We start from the raw sequence: 17171 nt of genomic DNA, 5'->3' as shown, positions 1-17171 counted from the left end.
GTCTTGGAGTCAATACTGTGTATTGGCTCCAAGGCAGAAGAGTGATAAGGGCTAGGCAATGGGGGTTAAGTGACTTGCCCAGGGTCACACAGCTGGGAAGTGTCTGAGGCCAGATTTGAACTTAGGACCTCCTGTCTCTAGGCCTGGCTCTCAAACCATTGAGCTACCCAGCTGCCCCCTGTACGCAATTTTCCATACCTTTGGACCCCACTCTGCAAAGGAGTAAGGGGAGGCATCTTCTCATATTTCTTCTTTTGGGTCAACCCAGTTCTTTGTAGTTTTGCAACATTCATTTTTTTATTGTTTTGTAGTAGTAGTTCTTTCCATTTACTAATCAACCTAAGCTAATGGCTATAATAAGGAGATCAAAAAAGCCCAGAAAGCATCTTAGTCATCAAACATGACTCACTTGCCAGAGATAGCTGGGTTATAGTAGAAATTCATTTGGAAAATCTTACCAAGAAGGATACTAGATAATTATAAGCATTATTGAATCAGAAAGCAGAGAGAATTAATGCAGAGTAAAACCAGTTTAAGAAAAAAGTGTCAAGATATCCAATTTAGTGGCCATTTCAAGGACATCCAAGGGTGAAAATGGAAACTGTAAATAGAAGAAAACTGGGAAAAACTTGCAATAATTATTTTAACAAATTTTTTCTCCATCAAAGACAATGAAACCACCACTCAGCTCTGACCACTGAAATTCTTGATATCCTTGTAAAATAACTGAAAATGGTAGTAAAGACAGCAAGATATCCAGATTGGACCAAGTAAGTGTCTATGCTAGAAATAAGACAATTGTGAGGCCAGAAAGAACTGGGTTTAAGACCTGCCTCTCCCATATATTGCTATTGTAAAAGATAATCTAATTAAGCAATTTTGGTCTATATTCATTTTTTAATGCCTTTGTATAACTGTTTATTTTCTGCATGTAACTGTATTAGATGATCAGTATTGTAATGATGTTATAATCATAATGAATTTAATAGTAAGAAATATTCTAATTATTACATAATTATTTATAAGAATCAGTAATCAATAATTATAGTATACCTAAAATTAGTAATAGAATTCCCTGTAGATATCTTTGCCAAGGGAGTATGCACATGCCTTTAGCATTTTGGAATGTATTCAGGAGTTTATAAGGCAGCAAAGTCATACTATCTCATTTGCTCTGAAGATGCAGAATAACCTTGACTATTCTCATTATTACTGTGAATGGAATGGAGGGATACAAGATATGCCGAGATCTGACCTTCCTGCCAAGAAAAAACTCAAACCTTCTTATCAAGAAGGCATCCAGCCTTCAGGGAAAGACTTGATCCTCATAAGAAACCCCCTCCCCCCCCCCACCCTTGGCAGACCTTCTTGCCAAGAGGGTACCATGTCTTCAAAGGAAAAAACCATTCTTCTTGCCAAGAAAGACCACCCTCGGCAGACCTCCTCTAAGTTGAATTCGTGTAATCTAGCTCAGGTATAAATACCATCTCAGTTCAGAGCTCAGGGTCTCGGGCTATATTAGGGAGGCCTGAAGACCACGGATTAATGTAAAACTGGGTGGCACTAGGCAGTCGCTGCAATGCTAGGGTTCATTTTTGTCTTTGCCGTGTGATTCGCCTACCTCCCTTTCTAGTCATGCATGTCCTTGGTGCTGTCATAGTATTCTATGAAATGCAGAATTTTCTGACCTAACTCATCCTTTTGTATTTGGAAAACAAACCAGAATTCCTTACAGCCATTTTGTCTGAATAGTATCTCTTCCAAGTCCTCCATGCTGCCTCTCCTGTTAGAGAGTGGGTGAGAAAACTAAAAATATGCCACTTGAAACACAAAAGGATATCATAGTCATAGATATTGAGCTGAAAGGGAATTTAGAAGTCATCTAGACCACTCTTAATTTTACAGATGAGGAAACTGAGGCCCAGGAAATGAACAATCATGGGCATTCATGATGATACTGATTATGTGTCAGGCCCTGTGCTAGGTACTGGGATGCAAAGTCAAAAGTGAAACTATTCCTGCCATGGGAGTTTGCATTCTAAGCAGATAGACAATATGCATACATTATTATCCACAAAAGACATGCAAAGCTCATACGAGCTAACCTTGGAATTAAAAGAGGTGGAGTTGAGGTGGCTAGGTCTGAAGTCAGGAGGACTGAGTTCAAATTTGGCCTTAGTTTCTAACAACATAACTGGGCAAGTCACTTAACTCCCATTGCCTAGCCTTTATTGATTTTCTAACATTAGAAGGTTAGGGTTAAAAAGGAGTGGAGTCACTAGTCAAGTTGAATCACCCAGCATTTATTAAGAAATCAATCAACATTTATTAAGGACCTACTATGTGCCAGTCACTGTGCTAAGCAATAGGGATACAAAAAAGAGGTAAAAGATAGGTACCGCCCTTAATGAGCTTACCATCTAATGGAATGGGCAAATTAAAAAAGAATCACACCATAAAGAATTATTATGGTGACAGAGAAACTCAAGACCAAACACAGATGAGAATGACTTGAAAACATCTATAAGCAATACCTCAAAGAAAAATATAACTTGAATACAAATCTGATAAGAATTCCCAAAAGAGTTAAAGAGTTTTGTTTTTTTCTTAAAACTTACTTTCTGGCTGTCTCTAAGAAATAGTATTTTTTTAATGTCCCATTATTAAATTTTATTAATGGAAGAAAAAGTATTTTAAAAAATAACTAAAAGTAACTTTTAAAATCAAATGAGAGCACTAGAGGAAAAGATGGGAAAAGAAGCAAGAGCTTGAGAAGGATATGAAAAGAAAAATGATATCTTGGAAAAAGAGCCACAAAACCCTATTGAAAAAAAACCTCAACAACTTTAAAATTAGAGTTGGTCAAATAGAAGCTAATGATTCCATGAGATATTGAGATATGGCTATAGAGCAGTGTGTCTAAAAATCTATCTGGAGATCTTAATGGGTTGCAAGCCCACTGATGTCAGCAGTGTGACATGGCAACTCAAAAGGTAAGATCATTTTGGGTTGCTTCAAGAAAAGCATGGCTTCCAGGAAGAGAGAGGTAATAGTTCTGCCTCTGCCCTGATTACATTTCATCTAGTCTGAGCACCATAGTTTAAAAACACTGATAAGCTGGAAAAAATCCAAAAGGGAGCAACCACAAGGGTAGAGGGCCTTGAGTCCATGTCATATGAGGACCAGTGGATGTTTAGCCTGGAGAAGAAAAGCTAAAAGGGGTGGCATGATAGCTGTGTACAAGTGTTTAAAAGGTTGTTTTGTTTGACCTCAGAGGACAGAATTAGGAACTGTGGACAGAGGTGTGCAAATGGGCAAATTAAGGCTTGATATTAGGGAAAAAAATTTCCAGCGATAAAACCTGAACAAAAGGGGAATGAATTTCCTTGAAAGGTGGTGGGTTGTTCTCCAACAGAGGTCTTCAAATGACCACTCGTTTAGTACATTACAGCAGGGATTCATTTTGGGCATGGATGGGCTAGATGTGGCAGGAGGCAGCCCAACTCTCAAATTTTGTGACCTTGTGATGTGAAATAGGAGGTTCCAAATGAGTGAGAATAAAGGGCCTAAGTCTAGGTTGTAGTGAGAATCTGCAGCAGCATCAGGCTCCCATACAGCGCACAAAGTGAGTGCAGAGCACAGGGATCCCAAGTAAGTTGGGCATCATCTTCTGAGAGCCACAGTCCGCACTCTTCCAACAATTCACGGGTGAGGGTCGACACCTCGCTTTGGCCCTGGACCAAGGACACCAGCTCTGAAGGGTAGGAGAAAGTTGTCTCCTTGGTCTGATTGAAGTTCTTCTTCAGAATTTCCTCCACCTGTTAGGAAACAGGATTAGACTGAACCCAGGATCTTTGGGGAAGAGCTCGGAACACTCTAGTCTGAGAAAGTGTTTCAAAAGCCTCCTTGAAATACTAGAATCCTGATCCATTTTAAGAGGCCTGCTGGACAACAGGCACGATGGGCAAGAAATCCTCAGAGGTCAGAATTCATCCCATGGATTTCTGGATACCTTGGCAGAGAAGGGGGCAGGTATAATATATATATATATATATTTTTTTTTTTTAAATTTATATGTATTTTATATTGGCACATATATAGTACATATTGGCATATAAATTGGTATATATAATATATAACCACATAATTGAAACTATCCCATTCTAGATTGCTCCCACGACCCCATTTCTTATTCATTCTCTAGACTGTCCATTCCAAGGCTTCTGGGAAGTTGCAATTGTCTGGCTTACTTCTGGGAGGCAAGTAGTTTTTCTTACCAGTCGTATCTCCTGGGACATGATCTTTTCCTTTTCATTTAGAGATTGGATCTTGATCAGGGTCTGATGTTGGACATCACTGAGGGCTAGGAACAAATCAATAGTCCATCAATCAAGTCTTTCTTAAATGCCTCACTATGGGCTAAACTGTATGCTGGGTGATGGAGATAGCAAGATGAAAAGGCAATAGTGTCTGTTCTCATATTATTATATTACATTATATTATTACATTATATTATGTGAGAGGGTCATAGTATATATTGTCAACCTTAGAACCAAACAAGCAACAATTATGTTATTCTGATAAACCAATCAGGCACGCAGCTCTGCAGCAAAGATGTTTATTCCCGTTGAAAGAGAGAAGTCACATACACATGGGTGGGGGGTGGATAAACCCAAGCTCAAGGAGGAGAGGATGACAGCTTTTATAGTGTTTTAAGAAAATGGGGAGGGAGTTTATGGGGTGAGCAATGTGGGAAAACTTCTCTCCAGCACAAGACATTGACTGTCAACCATTTGGAATGTAAACCAAGATTTTCTTGGTTAACGTGTGCCTTGCAGTTATCCGCAGGGACTTGCTGACCTTTAAATATTCTTGGACAGAACTTCCAAAGTATGTCACTGATTTATTAGAGTAATTCTAAGGTTCCAGGACAATTATAAACAACACAAAATCCATTAGAAACTTGCTAATCCTTGACAATACATAAGTAACTCTATATACAGAGGACATAGGAAGTAAATACAAAGTTGTCTATTGGAGAAATCATGGTTTTTTTTGTTTGTTTGTTTTGTTTTTTAGGCAATGGGGATCAAGTGACTTGCCCAGGGTCACACAGCTGGGAAGTGTCTGAGGCCAGATTTGAACCTCAGACCTCCCTTCTCTAGGCCTGATTCTCAATCCACTGAGCTACCCAGCTGCCCCCAAAGTTGTCTGTTGGGAGACAAATAGTTATGGGGCCCAGGGCAGGCCTTATATAGGAGGTAGTATTGGAATTTAGTTTTGAAGGAAGTTCTAAAGGTTCTAAAAGGGTTCTAAAAAGAGGAGATGAGAACATAGGTACTTTCTAGGCTTTGTAAAAGCATGGCAACAGAAGTGATGCTGTATACAAGATACAGCAAATGGCCTGGTTTAAATTGAGTGTAGAATGTGAAAAAGAGCAATAATGTTTAATAAACATGGTGTCAAAAGACCATAAAATGCTTAGAGGGGAAGGTTAAAGAGCAGCTAAGCAGATAGAGCAGTGGGCCTGGATTTAGGAAAACCCAGAGTTCAAATCCAGCCTCAGTCATTAGCTGTGTGGCTTTAGGCAAATCACTTAATTTAATTATTATTATTTTTTTTTGCCTGAGTTTCTTCAATTGTAGAATGGGGATAATAATAGCACCAGAGTTATTTTGAGGATCAAATGAGATAATATTTATAAAGTTATCAGTATTTAGTGGATGCTATATAAATGCTAATCATGATGGTGCTGATGCTGAGAGATAAAGCAGAACCATTGGAGCTCCTTTTGTTTAGTTGCGTGGTTAGACCTGGGTTTTAGGAAGATTACTTTGGCATCTATGGGGAGGATGTATTAATGGAGAGATAATGCAGGAAAACCAAGTAGATGGTTACTGCCACAGTGATGAGGGCCTAAACCACCCAGTGGCTATGGGAATGGTGAGAAGAGGAGAGATATTAGAGGGAGAATTGACAAGATTTGATAATATGTTAAAGTAGATGTGGGCGAGGGAAGAATGGAAGATGATTTTCAGTTTTTGAAACTGGATTTCAAAGCAAAGTTATGAAGAGGGTTGGATTTAGGGAGAAAAACATTAGGTTCTGTCATTGGGTTATCATGAGTTTCTGATCTCTGTGTGATTTGCAATTTCTCTCAAATATATCCCCTTCTCTCCACTGATACTGCCACCACTCTGATACCCTTATCACCTCATGCTTGGACTACTGCAATAGCCTCCAGGTGGGTCTGCCTGCCTCAGATCTCTTCCCACTCCAATCCATCCTCCAGTGGGTTGCTAAAGTGATCATCCTAAAACACAGGTCTGACCAAGTCACACCCATGCTCAATAAAATCCAATGGCTCCCTATCTCCACCAGGATCAGATATAAAATCTTCTCTTTGCCATTCGAAACTCCTCATAACCTATCCTCTCCCCTGCTCTCTAGTCTTCTTTTACTTTATTCCCTGCCTCTTAGATAGTCTTTTTGTTTTTAATCCTTACCTCTAGCTTAGTATCAGTCCTAAGAGAGAAGAGCAGCACGTGCTAGGCAATCAGGACCACACAGATGGCTATCACTTGGATACTCTTTGATCCAATAACACTGGTCTTGCTTCACAAACAGAACACTTCATCTCTTGGCTCTGGGCGTTTTCCCTGGCTCTCCTCCATGCTTGGAATGTTCGCCTTCTTCATTGCCTTCCATGATTTCCTTGAAGTTCCAACTAAAATCCCATTTTCTATAGGAATTTCCAAACTTTCTTTCTTTCCAAAACTTCTTTCCAAACTTCTCTTAATTCTAATTCTTTCTCTCTATTAATTATTTCCCATTTATCCTGTTTATAGCTTGTTTGTACATATTTGCTTGCTAGTGTCCCCCGGCCCCCATACACATTAGATTGTGAGCTTTTGGACGGCAGAGACTGTTTTCTGCCTCTTTTTTTTGGTATCTTCAGGGCTCAGAACAGTCCCCAGCACAAAGCAAGCACTTACTGATTATCCAGTAGGAAATTCCAGACTAGGAATGACTATAGAGAGACAGCAATGCTAACCACTGTACCACCAACACTTCACAAGGATTGGATATAGGGATATGGAAGTCATCTTCATAGAGATGAACCCATGGGAGGCGAGGAGATCACTGAGCATGGAGGGCATATAGAGAGATGAGGACCAAAGCCAGAGCGGGGGAATATAGCCATGATGAAGGTGTGGGGCATGATGACCTAGAAAAGGGAACTGTGAGTGGCCACATAGGTAGGGGAAGAAACAAGACAGAGCTAGGGATACAAAGACAAAAACAAAATATCTGCCCTAAAGAAACTCACATCTTAAAATGGGGTTTGTGAAGGGTGGGAAGACAACGTGCACATCTAAAGGGATGTACAAGCTATATAAGGAAAAGAAAGGACTGGGATGGGAAAAGGAGGATCAGGAATGATTTCATGCAGAAGGAGGTCCTTGAATTTAGGCTTGGAGGACACTAGGGATTCTAAGAGGCAAAGGTATGGAGGGAGTGCCTTTCAAGCATGGGGGAACAATGCATTAATTAGAGAATTTTGTACCTTTAAACTATGCTCCCCAGAATTCCTTTCATCTCCCAGTATCTCTTTCCCTGCGTCCTCACATTTGCATTTTTTTTTCACGTTTTGTATATAGTTTGCTGTAAGGACTTCCTCTTCTTCTCTTTTTTCCCAGCATGCAGGGCTAAGGAAGGTAGCTTTTTGCTCTATCTTTTATGTTAGTTATTATTAATAAATCTTATTAAATATAATACTTAGAATATTGGATATTAAATTTGAAACTCAACAGCTAACATAAAGACAAAGAGATGAAAGATGGAGTGAAGAATAATGAGGTCAGTTTGGTTGGATTGTAGAGCATGTAAAAAGGAGTGATATGTAATAAAGCTTGAAAGGTAAATTGGAGTCAGGTTGTGAAGAGTTTTGAAACTCCTCAAATAGAAATTTATATTTAATCTTAGAAGTTACAGAGAATCAATGGGATTTACTGAATAGTGAATGACATGCTCAGAAGAACACTTTGGAAGCTGTGTGGAGGATGAAATGGGAAGGTGAGACATTTGAGGCAGGGACACCAATTGGGATGCTATTCAGGTAGTTTAGGTGAGAGGTGATGATGACTTGAATCAAGAAAGTCGCTGAGTGGTAGAAAGGAATGGATGTGAGGTATTGTGAGAGGAGATACAAGAGGTTGTGGAGGGGGGCAGCTACATAGCTAAGGGGACAGAGAGCCAGGTCTAAATACAGGAATTCCTGGGTTCAAATATGGCCTCAGACACTTCCTAGCTATGTGACCCTGGGCAAGTCACTTAACTCCAGTTGCTAACCCTTACTACTCTTCTGCCTTGGCACTGATATTTAGTATCAATTCTAAGACAGAAGATAAATGTTTGAGAAAAAAAAAGATGTGGTGGTAGAATCTATTAGACATAAGAAGTGATTTGATATGGGGGAAAAAGGAGAGGAATGACTCAAGGGTGACACCAAGGTTACAAACCTAGATGGGGGCAGTTAGGTGGCTCAGTGGCCTAGTCAGGCTTAGAGGTAAGAAGTCCTGGGTTCCAATTAGGCCTCAGATACTTCCAAACTGTGTGACCCTGGGCAAATGACTTTGCCTTGCCTTCACCACTCTTCTGCCTTGGAACCAATACATAGTATTGATTCTAAGATAGAAGGTAAGGTTAAAAAAAAAACAACAAGATGATAGTATCCTTGACAGAAATAGGGAAATTAGAAAAAGGGGATAGGTTTTGGGGTGAAAAATGAGTTCTGAATTGAAAGTAAAAAAACTATTGAACAATAAATAAGACTGAGAACTGGTATTTTGAAAAACAAATAAAATAAAGTATTAGTTAATCTAATTAAGAAAAAGAAAGAAGAGAACCAAATTAACAGTATCATGAATGAAAAGGATGACCTCACCTCTAATGAAGAGGAAATTAAAGTAATTATTAAGAACTATTTTGCCCAATTATATGGCAATAAATATGGCAATCTAGGTGAAGTGGATGAATATTTACAAAAATATTAATTGCCTAAATTAACAGAAGAGGAAGTAAAATTCTTAAATAATCCCATATCAGAAAAGGAAATTGAACAAGCCACCAAAGAAAAGAAAAAAGAAAGAAAAATGAATTCTCATTTTGATTTATTGAGTTTGAGGTATCTATGGAATATCCAGTTTAAGATGTCTAGTAGGAAGTTGGTGATGGGGGATTGGAGCTTAGGGAGAGACTAGGACTAGATATACACATCTGATAATTATCTTCATAGAGATATTAATTAAACCTATGAGAGTTGATGAGGATCCATGTAGGATCAATGAAGAGGGGCTAAGGATTATTAGGGAATACTGTAGCCTCTCCTCAATCAGGATGTGGTCCTAATGTTTCCTGTCCTTGGGGAGCACAGGAAGAAAGGATTTAGGAGAGGGCAATTTTCTTCTCATTGATGATGGGCTCTTGTGGGGGACATAGTGTCTTATGAAGGAGAGGTGACTCTCTGGGAATCACAGAAATGGGCTATGCCAATACAGTGTGTAGGTATATGGTTTGGGGCAAGTCACCTTCTCTTCTGGACCTTTGCTTCTCCATCAGTGAAAGAGGGAGACAATTACCTATTTCCTTTCCACCTTACAGACATAATGTGAGGATAAAAATGCTAGAAGATGTGAAGGTTTCTTATTCTTTTGAAAGAAAGACTTAATCTAGAATATCAAGCATTTCTCAGAGAGGAACTGAAAAACTGATGTTCTCTGAGGATTGTGTCCTGAGGCCTACTTCACCCCCATCCCCTCTGGTTCTGCAATCTTCCTTACCATTCAGAGCTCCAGTGAGGTAGAGGAATGCCCCTGCTAGGTCATCACAAAGTTTTCCATCAGCGAATTGCAGGTTACTTAGGAGTTTTCCTGGTGGGCCATTCACATCCTTTGGGGTTTCCCCAGTGTACAAACTGTTTTCTAGCTGTAGAGGAAAGATGAGAAGGAAGTTTAACTGTGAGAGTGACATCTTCCTGCCCAAACCAGCCCTTTGGGCTAGAATCCAGGTTGTCTGCCCCCAAATGATACTGGGGCCTGGAAAAACCTGGGACTACCACATATGGGAGTATGGGAGGGACCCTGAGCTCCAGGGCAGCTCCTGGACCAGCCTTGGGTCCTACCACCCCACTCAGTAAGTAAAAAGTAGGAGAAAGAGATTCAAAGATTCACACACACACACACACACACACACACACACACACACACACACACACATCCAGAGTTGGGATATTTGCCCCTTTTTCTTCCTTTCCCCCATTTGAGTCTCAGGGAAAATAAAGAGACTGAACCCAAGGAATATACATAGTGATAAGTAGAGCTGGTTAGTAGGAGGCTATGAAGAAGGTACTTCTTCTCCTCCCCTCTAAGTTATGTAGCATTCAATAGGAGCCACTACCACAGTAGGCATTTTTTCTATTTCTACTGCAGAGCAGAGACATACACACTTCAAATAAACAAGGATATAGAGAAATAGTCACCCAAGGAGGAAGCATCTTCAAGGAGCATGGCCTTTGGTAGAAGAAAAAACAGTCACACTACGGAGAATAGTAGACCCCAAGAAAATAGCTTAGCGACCCATCCAATAGAGATGCTATTCCTATGGACATCTATGTGATGATGTTATAAAGTGAAAAAAAAAAAAGACTGTGGAGTACAGGCCCTGTGGAGTACCAGGAGCTGCATGTATGCTATACGTACTTTACTACCATTATACTCTAAGTTTGAGCCCACCCTTGCCATGGACATTTTGTAGATTGCACCCCAGGTTTAGTTTAGAATGTTTCATATCTACTGTTCTTTCTATGCCACTTAAGTAAATGTCTCTGTTATGAGTTAATTGAGTCTACTGGCTGATTGTAAATGAGAAACACATCAGTAGGGGCTTGTGAGTTACAGAATTAGTAGTTCAGTTCCACAAATTTCTTCCTAAAACCTGCAGTAGCAGCCACTCTATGGAGCCAATTCTTAAATGCTAATGCAAGTTGGAGAATAATCCACAAAGGGTATAGGATTTGTTTGCTTTATTTCCTTTTAATAAAACTTTATTCTGTAATATCATGAATTGCCTGATCTCAAGAGGTTATGTTGTGATCAATATCCTTGGGAGTCACCATGCATATATTTCCTGGGAGGGAGTTGTAAGTCAAGAGAGTGACAAAATAGCTCATTGAGTACCAAATTTTTCATGTTGTGAAAAAGCCTTATGACAAAGATTAAGTATAAATCATTAAATTTGGGAAGGAACATAGAGATCATCTAGCCCAATTCCTTTATTTTACAGAAGAGGAAACTGAGGCCCAGAGAAGAAAAGAGACTTGGCCAATGTCACACAGTGAGCTTGTAGAAGAGCAAGGGCTTAAACCTAGGTCCTTGGGATTACTTGTCCAAGTCTTTCCATTGCAGCATCTCATCAAATGAAATAATCAGTTTCTAGATTCTGTTTCTGGAAGAGTGAACTGTGGATGGAAACTTAAAATGGAAATCAAGATAATTCAATAGAAAAGGAAAGCATTCAACCAGAAAAAAGTGAGGTAAACAGTTGTTTTTGGGTATTGCTAAGCAATTGAACATCTGTTTGGAAGATGTCAATCTTCATAAGCATAGATTTTGCCAAGAGCAAATGGAGTCATATTGATATACCCCTTTTTGTGTCACTGAACACAGTGAAAGGATTGACCAGTTATGGGAAATTAATAGGCCAAGCACTGACAAGTTCAATTATTAGGGAGTTGGCTTTGGAAGTTCAAAAATATGGAGGTTCTAGTCACTGAATGAGGTGCCAAAGGGTTTGGATGACTCCTTAAGAATGACAAACAGAGCTGGACTAGAATAGTGCTTTGGAAATGTGGCAATATTGTTTACGTTTTCCCCTTAGTCCACAGGCAACCCTAAGTAAGGGATTTGCATCCATCTAATTTGAAAATAAAGGACAATGAGCAGAGCCACAGTTTCTCAATCCTTTCCTAGAAGTGACAGGAAAACCAGGGAAATTTCCAGATATGAGGAAAAATATAAACTCATATATACTCTTATTACAAATCTTAGTAGGATTGTTAAAGAAGGAATCATAAATAAATGAGGAAAGTAGAAGAAACAGAGAACTAGGAATCAACTATGATATTTGTATCAGTGGATTTTTAACTATTATTCATATATACTCCACTGATATTATCCTCAGAGGCTCGTTATAATAATAGCTAGCATTTAAAGTTTGCAAAGTGCTTTACAAATATCATCTCATTGTTTCTCAAAGTGACCTTATAAGATAGGTGCTATCATTACCTCCATTTTACAAAGGAGGAAAACAGTCAGAGAAAGGATAAATGACTTGCCCAAGATCACAAAGATATGTCTGAGGAAAGATCTGAATTTAAGTCTTCATGACTCCAAGTCCAGCTCTCTATCTATTGTGTCACCTAGCTGGAATATAGAGGAGAGCTTCTGAGGCTTAGTTAACAGAAAATTTGAGGCTTAGTTAACAAAGTCTAGTGGTCCCTACTAATCTGGAAAAACTTGGGAGTATAGACCTAGTGAACAACTGGTACCTTTTGCCCAAGGACCAGCCTAGCTAGGTTGAAAGAGCATCATCATCAGTTTGTCAACGGTTCAAGAATTTGCCCCAACAATTCATGAAACTATCTACTAGGAAATAAAAGCAATGTCCTCTGAGATATCATACCTCACACCTATCAGATTGACTAACATGACCAAAAAGGAAAATGATAAATGTTGGAGGAGTTATGGGAAAACTGGGATACACTCTTGGTGGAACTGTGAACTGGTATAACCATTCTGGAGAGCAATATGGAACCAGGCTCAAAGAGCCACAAAACTATGCATACTCTTTGACCCAGTGATACCATTGCTGAGTCTGTGTCCTAAAGAAATCAGAGATAAGGAAAAAGGTCCTTCCTAAAATATTTTTAGCAGCTCTTTCTGTGATAGCAAAGAATTAGAAACTGAGGAGTTGTTCATCACTTGGGGAATGGCTGAACAAGTTGTAGTACATAGTTGTAATGGAATACTATTGCACCATAAAGATGATGAACAAAATGAGTTCAGAAAAACCTGGAAAGAATTATATGAACTAATACAAAGTGAAGGAAGAAGAACCAGGAGTACAATGTATATAATAATAAAAAGACTGCGATGATCAATTGCAAAGGACTAAACCATTATCAGCAAAGCAAGTCTCCAAAATAACCACAAGGGACTCATCACAAAAATGCTATCCACAGGCAAAGAAGGAAGTGCTGGAGTCAGAGTGCAGATCAAAGCATGCCATCTTCCACTCTATTTCCTTTGTGAGATTTCTATTGTATGTGTGACATGTAACTTCCATCATGACAAGAGCAATATGGAAATATGAATCGTATGAAAGTATGGATATAGCCTATATCAGATTATTCATTATCTTGGGAAGAGGGTTAGAAAACTTGAATTCCAAAAGGTCAGAAAACAATTGTCAAAAATTGTTTCTATGTAATTGGGGAAAAAAAACAGTTAAAAAAATAAAATAATACTGGATACTGGCTGTGATACTGGCTGGGTAAATCACTTACCCTCTCTGTGTCCCATGTAGTATTCTAAAATTCTTTAGTTGATGAGCTGGTTTGCATTGGAAAAGACATTTCCCCTGCCAAAATTTCTCTCTATTGATAATATCCCATGACCAAAAATAAAAGTAATAATAGCTGACATTTATCTATATAGGGCTCTAAGATCTGCAAAAAACTTCACAAAATGTCTATGTTTGAGTCTCAAAAATCCCTGTGGAGTAGGTCCTATTATTATCTCTGTCTTGTATATGAGGGGAAAAGATTTGCTTTGGGTCACACAGTTCCTTGTGCCAGAGCTGGGATCACAAACCCAGTTTTCCCAATTGAAGATCTTTCCCATTACACCCAGCAGAATATACACTTTTTATTTCTTTGTTAAAATAATTTAGAGAATGCCTGAAGAAAATGAGGAAAAAAGATTTTAAAAAGACATGGGAAGATTCAGATGTGAATGCAGAGTGAGGTGAGTAGAATCAGAACAATTTGGACAATAATATCATAAAAATAATCATTTTTGAAAGACTGAAGGACTCTACCAACTAACTGTTCAATTATGATTCCAGGAGACTTATAAAGAAGAACATTGCCTTAGGGGCAGCTAGGAAACTCAGTGGATAGAGTGCCAGGCATGGAGTCAAGAGGACCTGGGTTCAAAACTAGGCTCAGACACTTCCTAGCTATGTGACCCTGGGCAAGTCACTTAACTCTGCCTCTCCCTTGCCCTTCTGACTTAGAGTTGTTACTAGGATAGAAAGTGAGGGTTTTAAAAAAAAAAGATGAAGAACATTGCTTACCTCATGGCAAAGAGGTGATGGGACTAATGAGCAGAATAAGAAATGCATTTTTGGACACGATCATGTACTTATAAGATACAGGGATTCTTAGTTTCTTCCTTCCTTTGTTTCTTTATTTTTATTTTCTTTTTTAGAATCAATATTGTGCATTGATTCCAAGGCAGAAAAGCAGTAGGCATTAGGCAATGGGGGTTAAGTGACTTGCCACGGTCATACAGCTAGGAATTGTCTGAACCCAGGACCTCCCATCTCCAGGCCTGGCTCTTAAACCACTGAGTCATCTAACTACCTCCTCCTTCTTTCTCTTTCTTTCCTTCTCTCTCTCCCTCTCTTCTTCCTTCTTTCCCTTCCCTTTTTTCTTTTTTCCTTCTTTCTAGACTTTTCTCTTTTGTAGGTATGAGGAGATGAAAGAAACAAATGCTTAATACTTGAAAAAATAAATTAAAAAAGAAATCAAATTGTCACACAATCTAATAAAATGTCACTCGGGCCAGATAACGCCTGAGGCTATTTCCAACTTTGAAATTCTGTGGTTCAAGTCTCTTTGATGGGATAAACCAAACGAGGGCCCTGAAGATTTGGTGGGAAGGGGGTGCATCCCCAATTCAGAGTCTTATTGGCTCTCGTGACATCCTTTAGCCTTGTGATCCAGAAGACTCAGAGGGAAAGAAGCTGAAAATGTCACAGATGCAGAACCTGCCACCTCGCCGAAAGCAGTTCTATAAGGCTGAGGCAGACTGTCTCCCAGAGGGGCCTGCTAAAACCCAGCTGGGTATAGTAGTGGCTAACCAATCCAGTCCTTAGTGGAATTATTTCAAACTAGCGAAAAAAAAAAAGTTTTGGAGTTCTACCCGCTCTTCTGAAAACCATGCTTCCTGTGATGTGTTAGAATAAATTGGGAAGTTTGTTGTTCATGTTTCTCTTCCTCTTCTTCAACTTCTACATTTACTAGGTTTTAGAGGAGTTTTTGTTTTTAATTTGTTTTTAATTTTAAAGAAGTTTTTTGTTTTAATTTTAATTTAATTTTGTTTTCAATTTGTATTTTTCATAAATGATGAGGTTTATATTCCTGAGAAATTTATATATATATGTGTGTAAAAATTCTTGTTTTATTATTTGTATGTCAACTGAATATTTTAATTATTTAGTCTTTTCAATTGTGTCTGACACTTTGTGACCCCATTTGTTGTTGTTGTTTTTTAAACCTTTACCTTCCATCTTAGAATCAATGCTTTGTATTGATTCCACGGCCGAAAAGCGGTAAGGGCTAGGCAATGGGGGTTAAGTGACTTGCCCAGGGTCACACAGCTGGGAAGTGTCTGAGGCCAGATTTGAGCCTAGAACCTCCCGTCTCTAGGCCAGGCTCTCCATCCACTGCTCCCCCCAGTTGCCTCCTATAAGGATTTATAAAAACAAAATACAGTCTGATTTGAAGCCAGGTGCTCTAACTCAAAATCGAGCGTTGGCACCAGCCCACTCTCCCCTTCTCTCTCCCTTAGCCTAGCGCCTCAGCGCCCAGTCCTGGGATGGCCTGGATTTCCAGACTCTCTTACCAGGTCTTCAAAGACCAACAGATTCTTCTCATTCTGGAGGACCTCCAGGAAATTCCTGAGCAGAATACTCCGTAGCTCCACACTCAGAACGTCCAGGGCCTTTTCTTCATTCTTCACCTGAGCTTGCAAATCCTCCAAGCTTTTGACTGAGCTGACTGCGGCTACTTTGCAGGCATCTGGAAAGAACAAGACCACTAAGGCTCTCAGGCTCTTCCTCAAGAGTTTTACCCCATCTCTGGGGATCCAGGTAAGGGTCTGGGATCTCCTTCCACCGCAGTCCCCCACCCTTTCCAAGACCACGGTCCCCAGCCAGGGCCAAGACATGACGCGCTGTGTCACCTTGACCCTTCCATGAGCTGCTGGTCCCTTCCTGCCTGTGGACCCCGACCTGTCCATGGATGTGGCCTCTGAATACCTCGGGCTGTTTTTATCTCTGATACCTCAGTTATTTCTGTGAGGAGAGGTGGAGGAGGGGGGAACACAAAAAAGAAAAAGCTACCCACCTGAGGAATACTGGGGGGACTTAGATGTGCTCCCTGAAAAGAGAAAACAGGTTTCACCCAGGATTCATTAGGAATCTTAGCACAGAACAAAGCCGCCCAATTTCAAATCAAAGGATCCGATCCATCCCATGGGAGGTCCCTCATTCAGGTTGTCTGCTCCCATCACCGTGGTCCTCAGCACCCAATCTAATACACTACCAGTGGGGTCAATGTCCAACTATATAACACAGTAGATAATAAGATATTATATTAATACATTAATTAATATCTAATTATCTAGTATGTGTAGTTAGATATTAATTAAATTTTTATTATAGTATAATCATATAATTAATCAAAATAGTAATTGTTATATAATATATACTTATTTATTATATCAATATATCACATATAGGATACATTATAAATATTATATATAGTAATTAATGTTATATTAATGTATTAGTATATCTTATTATATACTGTTATATAGTTGATTGTCAATTACTTGTTTTGTTAATTGAGTCGATTGATAATTAATATATTAATATAATATACATATATAATAACGGCTGACTTCTGTCAAACTACACTTCCCATAGATTAGCTCACTTGATGCTCAATGAGGCTTTGAGAGGTCTAGGATACAGGGGCTAGGATCTCCATTTTACAGATAAGGAAACTGAGTCCGTCAGCAATTTGACCACAAACACACACAGCT

At 39.2% G+C, this 17171-nt stretch overlaps 1 protein-coding gene across 1 annotated transcript in view; it reads right to left on the bottom strand.

Moving 5' to 3' along the window:
- Positions 1 to 2768: 2768 nt before the first annotated feature.
- The window catches only part of GSDMD (gasdermin D), a 43440-nt gene continuing 29037 nt past the window's right edge, over positions 2769 to 17171 (bottom strand). Inside the window, exons 5-9 of the mRNA XM_044684594.1 lie at positions 16472 to 16504; positions 15969 to 16342; positions 9843 to 9987; positions 4278 to 4363; positions 2769 to 3818 (exon numbers count right to left, since the gene is read on the bottom strand). Of these exons, the coding sequence (XP_044540529.1) occupies positions 3573 to 3818; positions 4278 to 4363; positions 9843 to 9987; positions 15969 to 16342; positions 16472 to 16504 (884 nt within the window). The 3' untranslated portion in view covers positions 2769 to 3572. The remainder of the gene's footprint in view (positions 3819 to 4277; positions 4364 to 9842; positions 9988 to 15968; positions 16343 to 16471; positions 16505 to 17171) is intronic.

This window comes from Gracilinanus agilis, chromosome 1 (assembly GCF_016433145.1).
Source record: "Gracilinanus agilis isolate LMUSP501 chromosome 1, AgileGrace, whole genome shotgun sequence".
NCBI classification, from domain to species: Eukaryota; Metazoa; Chordata; class Mammalia; order Didelphimorphia; family Didelphidae; genus Gracilinanus; species Gracilinanus agilis.
The sequence above is the reverse complement of the archived record's forward strand: the minus strand, read 5'-3'. Positions and strand labels throughout refer to the sequence as shown.